Raw genomic sequence first — 21,774 nt, forward strand, 5'->3', positions numbered from 1 at the left:
AGAGCAGCATCCAGCTGCTTCTTATAGACTATGAACTGCGACTGATTAGGTAGCCCCCCCCAACTTCAAACGTTTCTGAATTCATTTCTTGAGACCATTCATTCATACCTCAATGACTGGGAGGGAATTTGCTCTAGGTCTGCAGCAGGCCTTGACTACTTGTTCTTCCCAACCCATCAAGGAAAGCGTGGTGAAGTTGTAGAAATCTCCCAGGACAGCTTCTCCTTGGCGAACCCTTCTTTTCTTAGGGACATGCCCTTCAGGAGTCTTTCCTAAATGTTCTCTGGCTTACGCCATTCGCCATTACTTTGGAAAACTGTCCAGAAAAATTATGCAAGGTCTGCACACAGAAGTGTCTGCCTTCCAGAGGGATCACTCTGAAAAACTGGATCATAGGATCTGATCTATGAAAACGTCTTTCACGTCTGTCATTGCCCTCAGTCTAAATTCCTGACTGTGGTTCACAAAGTGTCCTGGCTTCTGCCTCCCCATCCCGCCAGCCTCTTCTTTTGCATGACATGTATGTCATGTATGACATAGTATGTCATTCACATGATACACTTGCAACTCTAAAGAATTAATTATGTTCTTGTACACCCATTAGGCCACCCCCCCCACCACCACCACCGAAGGTATCTTACCAACCTCACACCTTCTCCTTTTCCCTTCTGACTCTTTACCTTTTTTCAAAACAGATTCTCTGTCCTAGATCCTGGACTATCACAGACTAGCACAGGACCCAGAGAAAGCATCATGAGGTTTTGTATACCATTTGACTAGCTGCAACTTCTGGGTTTCTCCTGCCTCAAGATCTGGGATGTAGATAGGAAGGGACCTGCTGCTGAAGCCCTTCTGGGTATGGGGTTCAGGAAACAGAATAGAATTGCTGAGGCCAGAGTCTTAGAAATCTTAGCATTTGGCCAAGGGAATAGGGAATAGGAAACTGGGCTATTAATGTGTAGTGACGATGAACATATATTTACACATCAGGGGAATTATTGACATACAGTATTAATGGGATATGTTATTAAACAGGGGACAAAATTTTAAGCACTATATTTTATTTGACTGGAACTGTCATCTCTTCCTTCATGCTCAGGTTTCTGTCTTTGTTTCCTATATGACAGTGGTTGCATACAGCTTAAAAAATACAAACAAAATCTGGATAGCATTTATCTTTTCCCAAATGGGAATTAATTGTTCTTCAAAAACTAACATAAAGAAATCGGGGTGGGGGAGTTGGTGTTTTAAACTGGGCATTTAAATTCAGCATTCTTTTGTATTTTGTCACATCTTTCACTTCTTTAGCAGTTTAGTTAGTGGGAACTAGAAATGCATCAGGCACACCTGAGACACTCACAGTCCTTTCAGTGTTACTGAGGTTTAAAGGCAAGTAGGGGCCTCTTGCCTCTGCTTGTTTCCAGAATAACACGAGGCAAGAGTAATCAACTGCAGTTGCTCTAGATAATTACAAGTTGATTTTATTGAGAAAGTGAGCAACACTCTACTTATGCAATAAAAAATTTATCAGATGAACAGCTTCCCTCCCCTCTGCGTACCCAGCCCAAGAGGGAAACAAACCCTCAAGAAAACCTTATTTTAATGAGCACATTTCAAAGGTGCTGGATTTATGGGCGGCATCAGGAAACACTGATTGCAATTACCGTCTCTGTCGTTCCAGACTTTACTGGTGCCAAATTGGGCTGAGGGCTTTGGTGGGAGATAGAGGGGAAAGTTGTCAACCAGCCCACCAGCCACGCTCGCTGGAAACCACAACAGCTTCCTCGTCACTGTCATTTAGAAACTGTTTTTAAAGTTCATAGTTGGTTTCACCAGAGAGAGAGAGAGACATATGAAAAACCGTCTTAAAATATTTCTATTCTTGGGGCGCCTGGGTGGTTCAGTGGGTTTGGCTGCTGCCTTTGGCTCGGGTTATGATCTCAGGGTCCTGGGATTTAGTCCCGCGTTGGGCTCTCTGCTCGGCGGGGGGCCTGCTTCCCTTCCTCTCTCTCTGCCTACTTGTGATCTCTGTCAAGTGGGTGAATGGAATCTTTAAAAAAAAAAAAAATTCTGTTCTTCTTCCTGGTGCTATTGCTACCTCCATTGTCAGTAGGAATCTCCAGAAGGAACCCACCGAAAGCCCTAGGGTATCACAAATATAAACACACGATTTGGCAGAGCTGTATTCTTTTGCTAAGTTGATCTGCTTATCAAATAACTTAGCATTAATGACTTTATTATGTTGTATGCTAGTATTAGTCACCTGACATCATTATTTTATTCAGCCTGGCTTCCTTGCTGATACGTGCAGTAGACATTTCTATCAAATGACAATATCGGGATTCTAGAGCAGGGCTGGGCAAAGGTTTTCTGAGTAAGGGGCTGGCCAGATGATGAATATTTTCGACCTTGTGGGCTCTATGATCTGTGTCTTAGCTGCTCGGCCTTGGACAGTGTGTAAATGAATGGGCCTGACTGTCTTCCAGGTACTTTGTGTAAGCAGGTGAAGAGGCCCAGTTTCCCTGTGGGCTGGAACAAAGTTCATAGATGTAAATGCCTGTAGGGGCCAGGAGGTACGGCCAATGCGGAGAAATGGCCGTCGGGGACAGACGCTCTCAGAGAGCACTTGCCTCATCTACAAGGGACAGCTGTTTATTAGCTCTGCACTGGCTCAGCGATACCAGATCTTGTAATTCAAGAGTAGCTTGACCTTTGTATTTTTATGCAAAGAGCTTCTCTCGGTTGACAGCTAACTTAGTTTTGTTAAGAAAACGTAGAGCAGGTCAAGTTGTATACCTTTTGCCGGCTCTTTTCTGGTCGTTAAGATCTAGTTTTGCAAATTCCAGAATTTTCAGGCATAAGTGTATTATAAGTAAGACATGCCTAGAGAATGTCATCAGATGCGAATGGCAAATATTTAGTTTTGCTGGTGCCTAACTCCCCCTTCTAGAGCCAATGGCAGATATCAGTAATTGATTATACCACTCTCTCTTTTGAGCTTAGAGAATTCCGGATAATTCTGTACCAGGGCTCACAAAAGCCATGACCAGTGAGTTAGTTGTGTCCTCTGATATGTAAGGTATTTATCATTCCTGTTCTAGAGGGTTCTCCTTTAAATGTTTTTGGGATTAGTGGAGAAAAGTGGCTTTAGACTTTTTACTGTAGGACTTTATTCTTAAAGAAGTTGTTCCTAACTAAAGAATGCTTGAGAAAACGGATCAGAAATAACGAACAGGAAAAAAAAGGGTAAGATTCTTTTAAAATGGCAGTATCAGATTTTAAAGGTTATATATTATTTTAGAGAGAGAGAAAGCAGAGTTGAGAGTGGTAGGGGCAAAGTGAGAGGGAGAGAGAAACTCAGGCAGACTCCCTTCTGAGTGTGGAGCCCGATGCAGGGATGCAGGTCTGGAGATCATGACCTGAGCCGAAACTGGGAGTTGGACGCTTAACTCATTGTGCCACCCAGGCGCCCTGTGGCAATATCAGATTTCAGATTCTATCTTAAGGAACTGAAGAATATCCAAAGTTGGATGTGTCCTTAAAGGTCATTTAGTAGTGTTCCTTCCCTGAATTTCCCAGAACACTGGTCTGTTGTGTTTTTCTTTTTTCTACCATACCTGTGCAAAGTAATGTGAATTAATAATTATAAAGGGGCTTTCTTCCTCTCCCCACTTCTTTTATTGCCTTTGACCCTTATGCATAGTTATTGTAGAGTGACATGTTCTGATTTAGGAATTCCATATATGGAGATGGACCATCTGGGGTGCTTGTACTTTTGGTTTATGTGGATGACCTGAATATTATACACCCTGGGTGAAACATGCTTCCTTGCCCATGTGTTACAGGGAGCTTTACATCTTCTTGGCTTCCTTCAGCATTCCTTACTCTACCCTTTGGGAATCTAGACCGTACTTGGCTTTCAAATTTGATCTTCTCAAAGAATTCTGTTCGACCCATTTGGAACTTCACTAAACATGTCTCTCCTCTAAACTTCTTTACTTCTTTTTTTAAGACTTTTTTTTTATTATTTATTTGAGAGAGAGAGAGAGAGAGAAAGAGAGAGAATGAGAGGAGAGAGGTCAGTGGGAGAAGCAGACTCCCTGCTGAGTAGGGAGCCTGATGCGGGACCTGATCCGGGGCCTCCAGGATCATGACCTGAGCCGAAGGCAGTTGCTTAACCAACTGAGCCACCCAGGCTCCCTAAACTTCTTTACTGTAAAAACCTATGCTAAATGAACAGTGTCATGCTTTATTATGTTATTTGATTTAATTTGCAGGGTTGTTTTTTTTTTTTTAAATTCCCCTTCAATTAACAGTTTTCTTTTCCTGCCATCTATCTCAGAAAGGACTGTGAATGGGCGTCAACAGAGCATTTTGTTTTTAAGTAAGCAGTTAAGTACAACTGGATGCCTTCTGTGTGCCAGTGAACAGGGCCCTAAATGGGGATGAAATGGAAAAACGGACCCACCCCTTAAAGACCGGGTCTAGCTTCTAATTGAATGTAAACTCTCCTTTTTCTAGTCATCAGAGATGAACATTTATAACTTCACTAGAAAGAAAGCTTCCCAGGGGCAAAGCTCTTTGATTCATTCATTGATGGAGCCCAAGTGCCCAGGTCAGTCCTCATATGTAGTAAGTACTTAATAAATATTTCGTAAATGAACTTTTACAAGTTTTTATATAGGGCAATCCCTGTAGGACTGCTCATGTAGGCAGAGCACACTTTCCAATTTGTTCATGTGTCTCTGCCCTCCTGTACCCCAGACACATTGTCCTCCCAGAAAGGTCAGTTGCGAGTATCCTTCTAGAGTAGAATATCCTTCTAAAATATTACCTGTACATATATAAACACCTGTGTGTATATGTTTGTATTTTTTACACAGATTATAGCCTGTCAGTTTCTTTCTCTTAAAAATGTTTCAGGTAGTTCTGTATCAGTGCGTATTACTTTTAGTGGCTACATAGTATTTTATTGCCTAGACATTTCATAATTTATTTAACCAGAAGCTTATTGATGGATATTTAGATTGCTTCCTTCCTTCCTTCCCCCCTTCCTCCTCCCCTTCCTTTCCTCTTTCTCCCTCCCTATCTTTCTTTCTCTCTTTTAAGAGAGAGAGTGTGTGGGCATGGATGCATGCACGTCAGCGGGGGTAGCGGGGGTAGCGGGGGTAGTGGGGCAAAGGGAAAGGGAGTGAGAGAGAGAATCCCAAGCAGGCTGCATGCTCAGCATAGAGACTGGCTGGCTTGGGGCTTGATCCCATGACCCTGAGGTCAGGATCTGACCCAGAATCAAGAGTCAGATGCTTAACTGACTGAGCCACCCAGGTGCCCCTATTTAGGTCATTTCTGATCTTTTACTTTCATAAACAGTGGTACACTAAACAGCCTTGCTCAAAAGTCATTTTGCAACCTCTGCAAATAAGAATTTAAGAATACATTGCTAAAAGTGGAAATGTGGAATTCCTTTAAGTTCATACTGTTTGTGCATTTATAATTTTGGTAAGTATCATCATATTGTCCTTTACAGAGAATGTGAGTATGCTGTTGTGCTGTATTCTTACTGACACTGTGTTTATCAAAATGTTTGTTCTTTTCTGATATGGTAAGTTAGAAATATCCATTGTGGCTTTAATTTGAATTTCTCTTATATGACTAAGTTTGAACATCTTTTAAATGTTTGCATATTTTTCTTTTTTCCTTTTATGTGTTCTGTCTTCGTAACTTTTGCCCATTATTCTGTTTGAGTATTGATCTTTATCTTATTGATGTGCTGTAGTAGCTCTTTATATATTAAAAAGTATTTCTCTGACTATGGACAAATTTATAGACAAATTTAGGAAGAACTGACGTTCCCATGGTGTTGAGTTTTACATCCCAAGAGCATAATATTGTCTTTTCATTCATTTAAATTTTATTTTGTGTCCTTCAATAAATTTTAAAGTTTTTTTCTTACAGACAATACTCTGTTGCTTGGGATATATTTGTCCTGGTTGATTGGCAGTAAATAATAATATTGTTTGCAAAAAACCTTTTTCTTTTGCCTCATTAGGGCACATTTCTTATGCCTCTCCAGAGAGCACACTTGTGTTGGTCATTCCTTCCAGAGTAATGATGAGTCATTGTGATGATAAAGGATACTGTTTCCTAATTCTTGACTTTGGGAAGATTTCTAATGTTTCCCTGTTAAAATATGATGCTGGCTTTGTGGTTGAGAGAGCTCTGTATTTTATTGTGTTAAGGAACCTGGCCACCTGATTTTATTGATGTTTTGATTATAGAAGGATGTATTTTATTGAATTTGTTGTATATCTCTGGTGACTCTTTGTTTTCATCTAAGAATGTGATTTTTTGTGTGTGTGTAAGTATATGTGTATAAGCCTTTGCATATTGAACTATCTTTGTATTCCTGTGATAAGTCCTACTTGGTCATGGAATGTTATTCTTTTAATATGCTGTTAGATTTGGGTTCTCTTTCCCTATATTTAAGAATTTTGCTTTGATTCTCAGATACGAGGGGTGTGCGTGTGTGTGTGTGTGTGTGTGTGTGTGTTTGTGTTTGGATTTTGATACATATTATTCTATCTTCAGGAAAAGAATTTGGAAACTTTTCTTTTTCTATGCTCTTAAACAATTTAAAGTATATGGAAATAACCCACTCGTTAATTGTTTGGTAGAATTCTTCTTTGAAACTCTTGACACCTTTGTTATCCTGAGAGAGTTCTTTGACAACTTCCTCTTTACCTTTTATGGTTTCTCTAGCTTTTCTCCCTTCTGGGGATGATTTTGGTAGTTAAAAAGTTCCTTAAAAACTGTTCATTTAGGGGCGCCTGGGTGGCTCAGTGGGTTAAGCCGCTGCCTTCGGCTTGGGTCGTGATCTCAGGGTCCTGGGATCGAGTCCCGCGTCGGGCTTTCTGCTCAGCGGGGAGCCTGCTTCCTTCTCTCTCTCTGCCTGCCTCTCTGACTACTTGTGATCTCTCTCTGTCAAATAAGTAAATAAAATATTAAACAAAAACAAAAACAAAAACAAAACTGTTCATTTAATCCATATTACTTATTTGTGTGGAATTGAATAAATCATCTTTTATTTTTCTTGGTATCTCTGTGGTTATTTCCTCATCATTTAAATATTTGTTTGATTAAAGAATAAAGGATGTGTTAAAAATAATTGAAAGAATGTGTTTTTTCACAAAATATGATAGAAAAGGATATAGTTTATTTCCTGTCCATTTTTTATTAAAACTTAATATTTTCTGAGCTAATGATTTTAAGACCCAGAACCTGAGATGAGACATTTCCTTTCTGATCTGGCTCTTCTGTTTCTGACAGGCCCAGAAGAGGAAAATGAGGAAGACCCTCAGCTCGAAGGCAGAGATCCGGATATTTGGCATGTCGGTTTTAAGATCTCGTGGGACATCGAGACTCCTGGCTTGGCAATACCCCTTCACCAAGGAGACTGCTACTTCATGCTTGGTAATTAGGAGGGTCAAAGCTGCTTCAGTGCTCTCGTGTCTAAGTTTTAGATTACTGGCTACGTATTTGGAATGTGTCTTTTTTTTTTTTTTTTTTTAAAGATTTATTTATTTATTTTAGAGAGAGTGTGTGTGGAAGTGAGTTGGGAGAGGCAGAGAGACTCTCCAAGCTGACTCCCCACCAAGCGGGGAGCCCACTGTGGGGCTCTGATATCACGACCCAGAAGATCATAACCTGAGCCTTAACCGACTGAGCCACTGAGGTGCCCTTCGAATGTGTCTTTTGAAACAAGCTCTTTAGGTATTTTACAGTGATTATGAATCTTCTGCCTGGAACCAGTTTTTTTGTTTGTTTTAAATCCCTCATTTTTCTACGTATTATTCATTTGTAAAAGTTGCTTTTATTTTCTCCCCCACACGGAGTTCCCCACATGTGCTAAAGAGTTTTCAGGACTTCTCGTCAGTTACTCAGTCATCCGGATGAGCTTATCAGTGTGAAGTATTCGGATGATTTCCCCGTCTATGTCAGTTCTTAGTGAAAGTTTTTTCCGTTTGGAATTGAGTTTCTTCTCAGGTGCAGCTGACCTGTCTGCAGGGCCTTCCTTTCCACTCGTCGCGGAGTTCTCTGGAGAGCAGGATTTCCGCTGTGCTTGGGCTGACCGAAGCTGTGGTGTTCGTGCAGCTTTTGCTATTGGCGCTTCGCTCTAAGCGTTTTGTTTGGGTTTTGCACTTTCTGCCTGTTTTCCAGTGCGCAGCACAGAGGCGGTATCCTTTCTTACTCACAAAGCCTCTCTGGGTTTATTCTGTCATTGGCTTTAACTCCTGATTATCCGGTGTTTATCACACACTTACCGCCCTGGGCTCCGGGGCCCTCCTCTCTCCCTCACCATGATGCCTCTGCTTCACCTAAATCACTATTGGCTTTAGAACTGGGGAGCGCCAAGGCTCAAAGTGGATATTTATGAGAAGAGTTATTTCTCAATTAATTGAATATATATAGAGGGCCCGCTGTGTCCTCCATGCTGTGTAAGGTTCTGGAGGATGGATAAAACTAGGTCCTTGCCTTCTAGAAAATCACAGTGTGGATTAGCTCTTTAGGTCATTACTGCATTAAGCATTTTCCAAATTTCAGTCATTTACTCGTCAGCCTCAAGGTTTTTGCCATATCCCTGTGCTACCTATGCTGTTAATTTATGTATTATTTTTCTCTAAATAAATTCACTTTATATTTTTGTGAATAAATATAAATAAAATAAAATGAATAAATGATTAAAATTAAAAATAAAGTGAATAAAATAATAAATAATAAAATAATAAAATAAAAATAAAGTGAATAAAATTCACTTTATATTTTTCTCTAAATAAATTCGCTCTAAATAAAATCACTGAAGTGGATTTACTTTAATTTTTTTTTTAAGATTTTATTTATTTATTTGAGAGAGAATGAGTGAGAGAGCATGACACAGAAGAAGGTCAGAGGGAGAAGCAGACTCCCCAAGGAGCTGGGAGCCCAATGCAGGACTCGATCCTGGAAGTCCGGGATCATGACCTGAGCCGAAGGCAGTCGCTCAACCAACTGAGCCACCCAGGGACCAGTGGATTTACTTTAGAAGGAGATTTTATAACACTATCTTAAACAGAAGACCAGTATCACTTGGATTATGAAACAGTATTAAGGACCTGCTACCTTGGTTTGCTGAAGATCCTGAGTCCTGTTCTGTCTTTGTTAAAAGAGACACGTGTCACTGTTAGAGAGGTGTTAACTGTATAATGTTACCAGTTGGAGACTTTCTCCTTGTCAGTTACTTTGTTCAGGACTTTCTATTAGCAGTTTGTAACTTTGAAAGAAGTGAGAGTCATTTGGTGCCATTCTAAATAGCCATATTAATTTTCTGCATGCAGAAGTAGTAACTATACATTGTAGAAGTTCACCTGCCATCTGTTTATTTAAGAATATTTTGTACGTTCTTTTCTAATTATGAAAGTAAAATACATGTTCATTGTACAGAAAAGAAAACGCTGAAAAGTATGAAACGAAAGAAGAATATGAAAATCAGGTTCAGACCTGTTTTGGTCTTTTTTTCTGTGCATATATGTATCCGGAATAATAGTAGTATGTGAATAACAACCACATTGACTGGGGACTAACAACAACCAAGCATTCTTTTAATCATCTCCATAACCCTAAGAAGTAGACGATAGTTACATTGCACAAGAATCAGTTCAGGTTAAATTGATGTAGTGACACAGCCACGGTTACACAGTTAGTAGGGTGCGTGGATTGGAACTTGTTCTTTAATCCCATCTGGGCTCTGACACCCAGGTCGAACCACCCCTTCCTCCTCCTACTTGGGTGCTAACCCCCGCCCTGGGCTCCGGGGCCCTCCTCTCTCCCTCACCATGATGCCTCTGCTTCACCTAAAGGCTTCGGGACCAGATTGTTCAGGAAGGAAAGAGAAGAGCATGACAAGAGTGTTCTGTGTGCTTTTTTCTTTGCCCTTTGTTTTTATTTTATTTTATTTTATTTTTATTTATTTATTTTTTTTTTTTTTGACAGAGAGAGATCACAAGTAGGCAGAGAGGCAGGCAGAGAGAGGGAGAGGAGGAAGCAGGCTCCCTGCTGAGCAGAGAGCCCGATGTGGGACTCGATCCCAGGACCCTGAGATCATGACCTGAGCCGAAGGCTTAACCCACTGAGCCACCCAGGCGCCCTGCCCTTTGTTTTTAAAGTTATGTTTCCTTTGCCTCAGAAATAGATTAGTAATGAAAATATTAAATAATTACCTTGTCCTTTTTACCATATGTTATAACGAATATGCATTTTTAAATATACATTTGTCCTTTTAGCTACTGTAGGTGCTAAACCAAAGTAAGTGCTGTTACTTTCTGGGAGCTGATGTCCAGGACCTAATATCCATTCCTGATTTCCCAACTCCTGCATTCAGATATCGGGGAAATGGCTGGTACCTTCCTGATCGGGGCCAGGCACAGCACAGTGTACCCAAAGTGTGCTTTTAGAATATCTCCATTTAGAATATATTTTCTTTATTCTTTATTATAATTAAAGAAAATAACTCTTTTCTTGCTAAAGTTGTCACAGTCAGTTTCTGAAAGGAACTTTTTTCCATCTCCTCTTAAACAAACTCAGACAAAAATAATAGCAACCATAGTGTCTTGCTGCCTTTTCCTCTTTACTTTCTCGAATCCAAATACTACAAGGAGCCCTGTGGAGGGACCTCGGCCGTGTGCTGATATCTGAAATCTGAACTTCATAGCACTTATGAAAAGGAAACAGTTTAGCTCAATTTATAATAATATATTGGTCTGCAGAGGAAGTGCAGGCTGAACCCTGCTGTCTCAAGTAAATACTCCAGGGGTGTCTGATGGGGAACGTGTCGGGTGCTTATAATAAATCCGCTGCCTGTGGACGTGAGTGAAGGCCCTGCTGGCACTGCCCGAGGACACGCTTAACTGGGGTTGTCACGGTTTTACTTTTAAATTGGAATCTTTGCCCTAATCTCAGAGTTAGACATGACCGGATTTGCAAACAGATTTACAATTTTCACTAATTTTCCAACCAGGACTTCAAAACACACTTAGAGGGGGGAAAAAAAATACACCCTGGTCTTTCTCCGAGTAGGATGATTTACTTTGCCACAGATGTTTTCCATAGACTGAATGTAGCCAGGGAGTTAGGGACTTAAAAAGTGGCTTGGAGACAAACTGTGGGTTTGTTTTTTGTGGAACAGATTATACAGTTCAGGGGACATCAACCAAATTATGTTCATTAACCGGGAGCCGGGTGTGGAGATGGGCTGTGTCAGGACAAAGGTGAGGGCTAGGCAAACATTTGGGGCAAACCTCCTTTTTATCTGCTCCCCCCCGCTTCATTTATTACTTTTTCCTTGTCACTTTTCATGACTCTTTTCTCTCTGGCCTCTCTATTTTTGTTTCCCTCAATCCAAATTAAATCTCATTTTCAAATAGTTATCTCAAAGCTTCAGTTGCCAAGTAAAATGTCCATAGCCAAAAAAAAAAAAAAAAAAGAAAAAAAAGGCAGTGTAAATTGAAATGCATGCTGCTGCTTTTTTGGTTTTGCTTTCCTTCACCCACAGTCTGGGGCCAAATGCTGAAAGGCCATTTCCTATCAGGTGACCAGGTTCCAGACTCATGGCCTTGTCTATTGGCCATGCGCTGTTCATCTCTCTCCCCAGTCTCTGCCTCCCCCGGACAACTGCTGTTCTGCCTGACACTCCCTTCACAGGGTTACTGGGAGGCCAAACAAGAAAGTGCTTTGCATGGGGAGGGGGTGGCCATGAACATGGGGAGCTGGGCCATGGCACTATGGGAGACCTAGGTGAGGCGAGTGGGTGACAAAAGGGCACTGAGTATTGTGTTCTTTTTTTTTTTTTTTAAAGATTTTATTTATTTTTTTGACAGAGAGAGATCACAAGCAGGCAGAGAGGCAGGCAGAGAGAGAGGAGGAAGCAGGCTCCCTGCTGAGCAGAGAGCCCGATGTGGGACTCGATCCCAGGACCCTGAGATCATGACCTGAGCTGAAGGCAGCGGCTTAACCCACTGAGCCACCCAGGTGCCCCGAGTATTGTGTTCTTTTTTTTTTTTTTTTTTTTTAAAAGATTTTATTTATTTATTTGTCAGAGGGAGAGTGAGAAAGGAAGCACAGGCAGGCAGAGGCAGAGGGAGAAGCAGGCTCCCCGCCGAGCAAGGAACCCGATGCGGGATTCGATCCCAGGACGCCGGGATCATGACCCGAGCCGAAGGCAGCTGCCCAACCAACTGAGCCACCCAGGCGTCCCCCGAGTATTGTATTCTTATCCTGCTTCGGGCCCCCAGTTCTGCCAGGTTGACACGTCCCTGTGCCATACCTCTATTTCCATGACCACATAAATGCACCCCAAGAAAGGGCCATCTCACCAACTGCTTCTTGAGGGGTAGAAGCGTCAAATCAGAGCTCTAGGGTAACCATGCTCTGACCTTGGCCAAGGGCTGAGTTTACCAGCAGAGCCTGGTCAGCCGCGTTTTACGGATTAGTTTCACCTTCTTTGAAATACCTGTGGCTCTGAGCAGCCAGACCGGGCGCACGGTGAGCGTTTGATGTGGTAGAACCTGAAAATACGTCCTGCTTCTATTTTTGGCATCAACACGAGCACTCTGGTCGGAGTCTGTTGCCCTGTGAGCAGGAAGAACAGAGGCTTCTAGGAGTTTAAAGTCTCTTAACGGGGGCTCCTCTGGGACTTCACTTGGAGACTGTGGTATCTTTGTATCTTTGTATCTTTGTAAATCGTCCAGGTGTCCCTCAATCCTGCCCCAGTTCAGACATTTTATTCGAAGGAAAAGGCTTTTGTTATTTCTTCCTCTGACCCCGTTCCCTTCCTCCCCCAAGTCCTGACTGACCAGCTGAAGTAAAAAGTACCTATAATTTATGGCTTAATCATAAATTCTCAATAATTATACTTTATTACCTCTCATGGGTCTTGAAACGTAGGTGCTAGGTTCTGCTTTCTGCCGAGGCAAGGGAATAATAGAGAAACAGCAATAAATTATAACTTCAGGCTGCAGTCGGTAGGCTCGAGGAATTGCCATTTCGGTGGAAAGTGCTCGAACAGCCAAATGAGCACCTGTCATGTTTATTTTCACTTTGAAAAGCAGAAACGTGACAGCATGGTTTCAACTGCTCGTCCAATACGACCTCGTGACGCTCTTCTTACCTTCTCAGCAACTACAGTGTTTGCTTCTCACTTCTTGTGTTTTTGCAGGGTTGAGGATGTATCTGTCCTCCTGAACCTTTTACTCTGAAAATAGGCCCCCAAATGCTGATGGTTTCAGACTTGTGCTTATTGTCTCGACACCTGGTTCTTTAGTATTCACTAGCATTGGGGAGACGACATTTCTCGTGGAAATTGCTCAGAGGAGAGGATTCCCAGGTATTGGAGGGGTTTCCCTATCTCCTAGACTTTCCTTGCGTATCCAGTCTTTGTGCGTATTTCTCTGTCATTGACGTCTTGAATTTTACTTGAGGAGCACAAGTGCCTGCTGAGGGCCACTGTGATGGAGGCTCTGATATATGTTCTTTCTTTTAGTAAGTCCATCAGGCAAGTAACCTGTCCTCTCTCTAGGATCCCTGTATTTTTGCCAGAAAAGAAAATTGATGGGGGTTGCCTGCTAATGGGTGTGTGGATTTTTTTTTTTCAGAGTTCTAAAAATGCTCTATAATTCATTTGTAGTGATGGTCCCACAATCCTGTGAACATGCTCAAATACGCAGAATCGTACATTTTCAATGAGTGAATTGATTGGTATGTGAATTCTATCTCAAAAAAACTTTCACAAAACGAAAAGGAGGCTTAAGGGGCGCCTGGGTGGCTCAGTGGGTTAAAGCCTCTGCCTTTGACTCAGGTCCTGATTCCAGGGCTCGAGCCCCCCATCAGGCTCTCTGCTCCACAGGGAGCCTGCTTCCTCCTGTCTCTCTGCCTGCCTCTCTGCCTACTTGTGATCTCTGTCAAATAAATAAATAAAATCTTAAAAAAGAAAAGAAAAGAAAAGAAAAGGAGGCTTAGAGAGGTAAATCAAGTAGTTCAGGGTGATGGACCTAGTGAAGCTTGAGTTAGAATGCAAGTTTTTCTGAAACCAGAACTGTTCTTTTTTCCATCAAATTGTGCAGCTCTACTAATTGCATAGTCATGGGATCTTTCTTCTTTCAAAGTGTGGAAAAAAGAGCTGAAAAATATTAAAAATAGCTGAAGAAGTAATAAATTAAATAAATAAATAGCTGAACAAGTAATACATCATACACATATATTCTCATTGGAAAGCATTTGGATAGTATGGAATTATATAGAATAAAATTTGGAAGTTCTCCTTTATTTTCCTATCTTGTCCTTTTGTGAACATTAGCAGAAATATAGTTATGCCAATATGATTTACATATATATTGCTGCTACTTTACAAAATAGCACACAAATGGGACCTTATATATATTCTATCTATTAATCTACTACTTGCTTCCCCCTCCACCCTGATGATAGGTTCTGGAGATCATTCCCTGTCAGTATCTCATTCATATTGGTATCGTTCTTATAAAAACAACACATGGACTAGGAAATAAAAAGTCAAACATTGAGGATGATCTAAAACGGAAAGCGAAGAACTCCCTGCTACCTGTTCCCAAGTTCCATTTCTCAGAAATAACTACTTTCTGGTGCATTTGCCTTTTATTCTTTAAGTGATTACCTCCTTAACTCATAAACATATGCTTAATACTGCTCTCTCCGTCCGACAGCTTGAAGCGTTCTCTGTTCCTCCATGAAGAAAAATATGAAGAAAAGTGAAAAATGGGGATATGGCTCTTATACTCTCTCACTCTTACTATTTTTTTTTTTTTTAAGATTTTAGTTATTTATTTGAGAGAGAGAAAAAGAGAGAGAGTGAGAGCAAGCAGGAATAGGGGGAAGGGCAGGGGGACGAGCAGACTCCGAGCTGAGTGATGAACCCAGTTCTGCGCTGTATTGCAGGACCCTGAGATCCTGACCTGAGTTGAACTTAGATGCTTAACCCACTGAGCCCCCCAGTCGCCCCTCACTCTTGCTAAGTTTTATTAGTTAACATTTATTTTTCGTTTTTTTAGTTTAGTTTAGTTTTATTGTAGTTGATTTTCTTACAACCGATATTTAGATAGACTCTTCCTTGACTTTTAGGATGTAACATGGAGGATGAAAGTTCCCTTCAGCCATATCATTACTTTTACATCATTGCGGATTATAATGTCTACTACACACGGATGTATAATTTTGACAAGACTGCCGTGCTTTCTTTGTACATGGAATCTGAAATTTGAAATCCAGTACCTAACATGTCCTTTATTGAGGAACTAAATGAAGTGATTGGGTCCATATATAGAAGACAGGAGTCCACAATAACCATTAACCTTATCCCATGGAAAGGGACTGTTACAAATGTCAGGTCAAGATTTTATACCAAATCAGAGGCCCAGAATCATGCCCCATTTTAGCTTGCTTTGTATTTGAACCAAGACTTTCCTGTGTGGCTCTCCCTCTCCCCCTGGAAGTGCAATTGCCTTTCTTTATTCTTAGTGAAAAAATAATGCCATAGTTCTGTCCCTTTGTCACATGATGTTCATGATGTTTTGTCTTACTACTTCTTCAAACCCACTAGTTACAGTTATCATAGTAAGATTTCTTCCCCTTGTGGTCCTTGACTATTCTGTTTTTTATCTGGATGTCATGTCCTTCTTTCTCTTTCTTGGAATTTTCTAAAAAGGTTTTCTATCTACCCTATTTTAGGTTTCTAAAGATGTGTAACCTCTATAGCACCTAACACAGTTCTTTGAACATGGCTGGTACTTTAATAATAATTTTTGAATTAATGAGTGGATGACTAAACCAAAGATTGGTACACTGCCCCTCCCCAAATCATGGCAATAAACGTATACGGAAGGGGCACCTGGGTGGCTTGGTGGTTCTCTGCCTTTGGCTCAGGTCATGATCTCAGGCTCCTGGAATTGAGCCCCACATCTGGCTCTCTGCTCAGCGGGGAGCCTGCTTCCCTCTCTTAGCTTGCCTCTCTGCTTACTTGTGATCTCTCTTTCTCTCTCTGTCAAGTAAATAAATAAAATATTTAAAAGAATATAAATAAACATATAGTCAAAAGAAATATTTATTCTGTCCTTGAAAGCTCCTAGCTGGAAAAGTTTATGAAGTCCCCCCTCAAACAGGGGGGCATTCATTTAATACTCGGGGATCTCCAGAGACAGCTTTAATAATTTTCCATGGCAATCCATTCCTTCAGTGACCCATGCTTTGCTTGCTAATATCTAGTCCAAATGACCATGCGACATCACAGAATTTCCTAATCAATACAGTGTCTAAATCAATCTGTACATTCATTCTCTTTCAAATCATTTATTAAAAAAACTACTAAAGGTAACAAAAATGTGTTGGTTTCTTTTAAGCTGAGAATGCATGAGTTACTATGAATTTTGAGATCCTTTTATTCTCTCATATTTTCTCTAGTCATAGTCATGCTGTATTAGGATAAATCTGCGTCTGGGTTGATTGGGTGGAAGTTCTCCCTTTGGCTGGCAGTCTTAATTAATATGCCTTCTTTGGCTCGTAATCTATATAACATAACTCCTAAAAGCATGAACTGTGGAAAAGAAGTTTTTCAGACTTTTAATTTGATTGCATATCCTGTGTGTTTTTTGCCACTTCTGCAAAGATAGGAAGAATGGCCACAAAGGAAGTTTGTTTTGTTTTGTTTTGTTTTAATTGATCTTGTTGCAGGTGTCAGTTCAGGATGAGAGTAGGAATGAGTTGTGCCTTCTTGACACAGTCCCTGCAGCTCATTTCAAGGCCAGGCATTATAACCCATGATGGAAGATTCCTCAAATCATTCCTGTGGAATAATTCTTCTAGGCCCTATAAGCATTGAAAAATTTTTAAAAAGACCTAAATTACAACCCAATCATTTTCCTTCTCTTTTGTTTACACTGTTCCTTCCACCTTTTCAGCTATTTTCTTTTTTTCCATCTCAGTATATTTTTTTGAGACGACATTAAAAAATTAAATAGCCACAGTGGCAGGGTCGCCAACCAGTCATTGTGGCTGCAATAGTTCTTTTTTCCCTCTGGACTGCAGTGACTGGTACAGAGGTCTTATCTATTAGAATTACATTTTTTTTGAGAGCCACTACTGTATTCTGTAAGTTCTTGCACTATACACAGCACTTAATGCCTTGTACATAACAGGAGCTTAGCACGTATTTGGAAGGAACATCCTTTTTTCCTCCTCAGGCATTAGTCAGAAACCACAGCCATCAGCCTCAAGTACCAATGGAAAATTAGATGTGAGATAGGAGTAAATTAAGAGGGAAGGCCAAAAGGCATAGGGAGGACCAGAACCAAGAGGTTTAAGTGGCTGCTTGTGTTTTGTTCATTCGCTTTATTAGGGCACTTCCGGTCCCCACTGAAGCAGTGGGCAGAAATGATGGTCCTGTGTCTTCCAGGGGGGAGAGGGAAGAAGACTGCTCATTTAGGTTTACTCATTCAAGCAAGCTCTGTCCCTTCTCATCTTCCTGTTTCCCCAAACTTCTCTGCCCTCCTGTTTCTTGAAAGGAGTTACAGTCTGGAAGATTAAAGGCAACCCTTGCCAAAGTGGGATTAAAGTTCATTTTGCATATTTGGAAAAGGAAAGAGAATGATTAACCTCAAGAATCTAGTCTCTTTACAACCCAACAACAAACTAAGCATTCCGTAAAAGTTAATTTAGAAACAAGAGGGGGAAAGTCGTGTATCCTGAGGCCATCTTCACCTCTGTACTTGGTTTTGTAGGAGAGTTTTCCCTCCTGTGGAGTCCTGTTTTGGGGGAAGGTTTACAGAACCATCCAGAGCTCATACTACCTTCACTGATGCTTAGGTGCCATCATTTTCATTTGGGGAACGAATGCTTCTTTTCTGAGGATCTCCTCATTGAACATTATCCTTTGGATCCATCTAAAATAATGATACTTACTGTTTTATTTTTTTTTATTGCTCCATACAAAAGTAGTAATATATGCCATCCAGTCAAAGATGCCATCAATCTGAAGATGTAGTCTAATTTCAGAGATACTAAATAGGAAGAAGAAATATGTCCCTTGTAATTGATGAAATATGGTACATGTTCACTTTAAAGAATTTACAGACAATAGGAAAGTATAAATACAAATAATCATATTATCACCTTGCAGAGATAATATTCTTCATAACCATGTGGTTTAATTCCATCTAGTCTCTCTATGCTTGGAAATACATGGGTTTTTTTTTCTTTTTAGAAAATACCGTATTAGATACAATGTTTAATACCATTTTTTTAATACTTTCATATCTTGAGCATTTTCCTTTATTAAATATTCCTTGAGATGTGGTTTTTAAAAATGGCTTAAATGTTACTCCTCTGCTTTCGGTGCTTTAATGCATTTCCGGTATTTTGAGATCAGGTATACTGCTCTGGTGAACATCTTTTTTTTTTTGTTTTTTTTTTAAGATTTTATTTATTTATTTGACAGAGAGAGATCACAAGTAGACAGAGAGGCAGGCAGAGAGAGAGGAAGGGAAGTATGCTCCTTGCTGAGCAGAGAGCCTGATGCAGGACTCGACCAGGACCCTGAGATCATGACCTGAGGTGAAGGCAACGGCTTAACCCACTGAGCCACCCAGGCGCCCTGGTGAACATCTTTATACATATATATATCTTTACAACTGGATTATTTCTTTAGGAAAAATTACTAGAAGTGGAATGCTTAGGTGAGAGGAGGGTATAGCTATTTTAAAACTATACATATTATATTGTCATACTGTCGTAAGGTTGTTTTCAGTGCACATTCCCACCATGGTGTATGACATGCAGGTTATCAGTTACTATCACTAACCTCTGTTTCCTCACCTTAGATAATACTTGGCATTACAATTTCAAAGTATTTTGCCACTTCAGTGAATAAACATAACATGCTGCTGTTTTAAATCTCTATTTATTTATTTATTTATAGATTTTATTTATTTATTTGTCGGAGAGGGAGAGAGAGACAGCACAAGCAGGGCGAGTGGCAGGCCGAGGGAGAAGGAGGCTCTCTGATGAGCAAGGAGCCCAGTTTGAGACTTGATCCCTGGGATCATGACCTGAGCTGAAGACAGAGCTTAACCTTAATTGAGCCACCTGGCATCTCTTAAATTGCTTTTTTTTTTTAAGATTTTATTTATTAATTTGACAGACAGGGATCACAAGTAGGCAGAGAGGCAGGCAGAGAGAGGAAGGGAAGCAGGTTCCCTGCTGAGCAGAGAGCCTGATGTGGGGCTTGATCCCAGCACCCTGGAATCATGACCTGAGACAAAGGCAGAGGCTTAACCCACTGAGCCACCCAGGCGCCCCCTTAAACTGCATTTTTAAATTTTGATATGGTAGAACTTTTTCCATGTTTTTGGCCATTTATATACTTCTTTCTATTACTGTTCATCATCTGATCATTATTGGCCCATTTTTCTATTAAGGTGTGTTTGTTTTTCTTCACTTTTACTTTATTCAAACCCTTCAGCCCACTTCCCAAGTATTTTTTAATATATTCTTTTGGATTTTGACTTAGATATTTAACGTTATTTTTTTTTTTAGTTGAAGCATCATTACTTGATGATGATTTTTTTAAAAAGATTTTATTTATTTATTTATTAGAGAGAGAGTGATTGAGAGAGCACAAGCAGGGGAAGGAGCAGAGGGAGAGGGAGAAGTGGGCTTCCTGCTGAGCAGGGAGCCTGACTCGGGTCTTGATCCCAGGACCCTGGGATCATGACCTGAGCCAAAGGCAGACGCTTAACCAACTGAACCACCCAGGTGTTCCAATGATGATGATTTTTTATACTTGCATTAAATAACCATATTTGAAATTATTGAATTACTTTTGTGCTCACTGGTAATTTATATAATGTGGAGTTTTTCTGTCTTTTAAAGATTTATTTTTTAAATTGAGGTATAGTTGATACGTAACATATTAGTTTCAGGTGTACAACATAATTATTTGATGTTTGTATACATTGTGAAATGATCTCCGCAGAAAGTCTAGATAACATCCTTCACCTTATATAATGTGAAACTGAATAAAGAAAGCCTCATGTATAATAGAGTTTGGGGGGGGCGGAAAGGGGAGCAGTCATGCCCTACCAACTCATCATCAAGTTAGAGGCCAGTAGGAAGATGCTACTTTAGTGCTCCAGCAACAGGGAGGGAGACTTTTCCCTGGCCCAGCAACAAACAGCCCAGCCAATGAGAAACTGCCACAACTCAGCCAATGAGAAATCACCACCACCCTGAACTCTCACTTTCTTCCAATGAACTTTTGTTCAAGCGACCCCTCCCATCTCCCCCTTTTCCTCTATAAAATAGTGTTCCTTTTCTTTGTTCTCTGAAACTGCCTGTGGGTTTGGCATAGTTCATGTGTCCCCTGCCATTGTTGTATAAACCCATTTTGCCAGTTAAACTGTTTTATTTTCAGGGTCAACAGTAGTTACAAGAAGTATTTTTTTTTTTTTTTGTGATAAGAAATTTTAAGATCTACTTTCTTAGCATTTTTTCATTACATTACATCCCTGTGACTTATTTTATGACCAGTTATTTTATAACTGTACCTCTTGACTCCCTTTACTCATTTCTCCCACTCCTCATACCCCATCTCAGCAATCATCAGTCTGTTCTTTGTATCTTTGAGCTTATTTTTTTTGTTTGTTTGTGTTTTTGTTTTAGATTCCACATATAAATGAGATCATATGGTATTTGTATTTTCTGCTAACATATTTCACTTTAGCATAATGCCCTCAAGGTCCATGCATGTTGATGTAAACGGCAACATTTCATACTTTTTTTTAATGGCTAGATAGTGTTCCATTGTATCTGTATACCATAATTTCTTTATCCATTCATCTATCAATGGACAGTTAGATTGTTTCCATATCTTGGCTGTTGTAAATGATGCTGCAGGGAATATGGAGATGTGTATGTCTTTTTGAGTAAGTGTTTTCATTTTCTTTGGGTAAGTACCAAGAAGTGGAATTGCTGGATCATAGAGTAAATCTATTTTTAATTTTTTGAGGAACCTCCACACTGTTTTCCATAGTGGCTGTACTAATTTACACATTACCACGAACAGTGCAAAAGTTTTTCTCCACAACCTTGCCAGTGTTATTTCTTTGATGATCGCCATTCTGATGGGTGTGAGGTGATATCTCATTGTGGTTTTAATTAGCATTTCCCTGATGATTAGTGATTTTGAGCATCTTTTCATGTACCTTTCTTAGAGAAATGTCTATTCAAATCTTCTGCCTATCTTGAATTGGATTGCTTGTTTTTTGCCTCTAAGTTGTATGGGTTTTTAATGTATTTTGGATATTAACCTCTTACCAGATATATGATTTGCAAATGTTTTCACTATCCCATAGGTTGCCTTTTCATTTTGATGATGGTTTCCTTTGTGGTGCAATGCTATGTATGTATGTATATATGTATGTATTTGAAAGAGGGAGTGGCAGAGAGAGAGAGAGAGTCTCAAGCAGACTCTGCACTGAGCATGGAGCCCAACATGGGGCTCAGTCTCCCAACTCTGAGATCATGACCTGAGCCGAAGTCAAGAGTCTGATGCTTAACCAACTGAGCCACCCAGGTGCCCTTGTGCAGAGCTTTTTAAAAAGTTTGATGTGGTCCCACTTGTTTATTTCTGCTGTCATTGCTTTTACTTTTGGTGTTGTATTT

The 21,774-nt window shown here is 40.3% G+C and overlaps 1 protein-coding gene across 3 annotated transcripts in view; it reads left to right on the forward strand.

Moving 5' to 3' along the window:
* FTO (FTO alpha-ketoglutarate dependent dioxygenase) overlaps positions 1 to 21,774 on the forward strand; it is a 377,970-nt gene that overhangs the window by 134,499 nt on the left and 221,697 nt on the right. For all 3 annotated transcript variants that reach the window (XM_032324553.1, XM_032324552.1, XM_032324554.1), the window contains exon 4: positions 7,327 to 7,470. In XM_032324553.1, the coding sequence (XP_032180444.1) occupies positions 7,327 to 7,470 (144 nt within the window). The remainder of the gene's footprint in view (positions 1 to 7,326; positions 7,471 to 21,774) is intronic.

The sequence above is a fragment of the Mustela erminea genome, chromosome 19, assembly GCF_009829155.1.
Source record: "Mustela erminea isolate mMusErm1 chromosome 19, mMusErm1.Pri, whole genome shotgun sequence".
In the NCBI taxonomy this organism is placed as follows: Eukaryota; Metazoa; Chordata; class Mammalia; order Carnivora; family Mustelidae; genus Mustela; species Mustela erminea.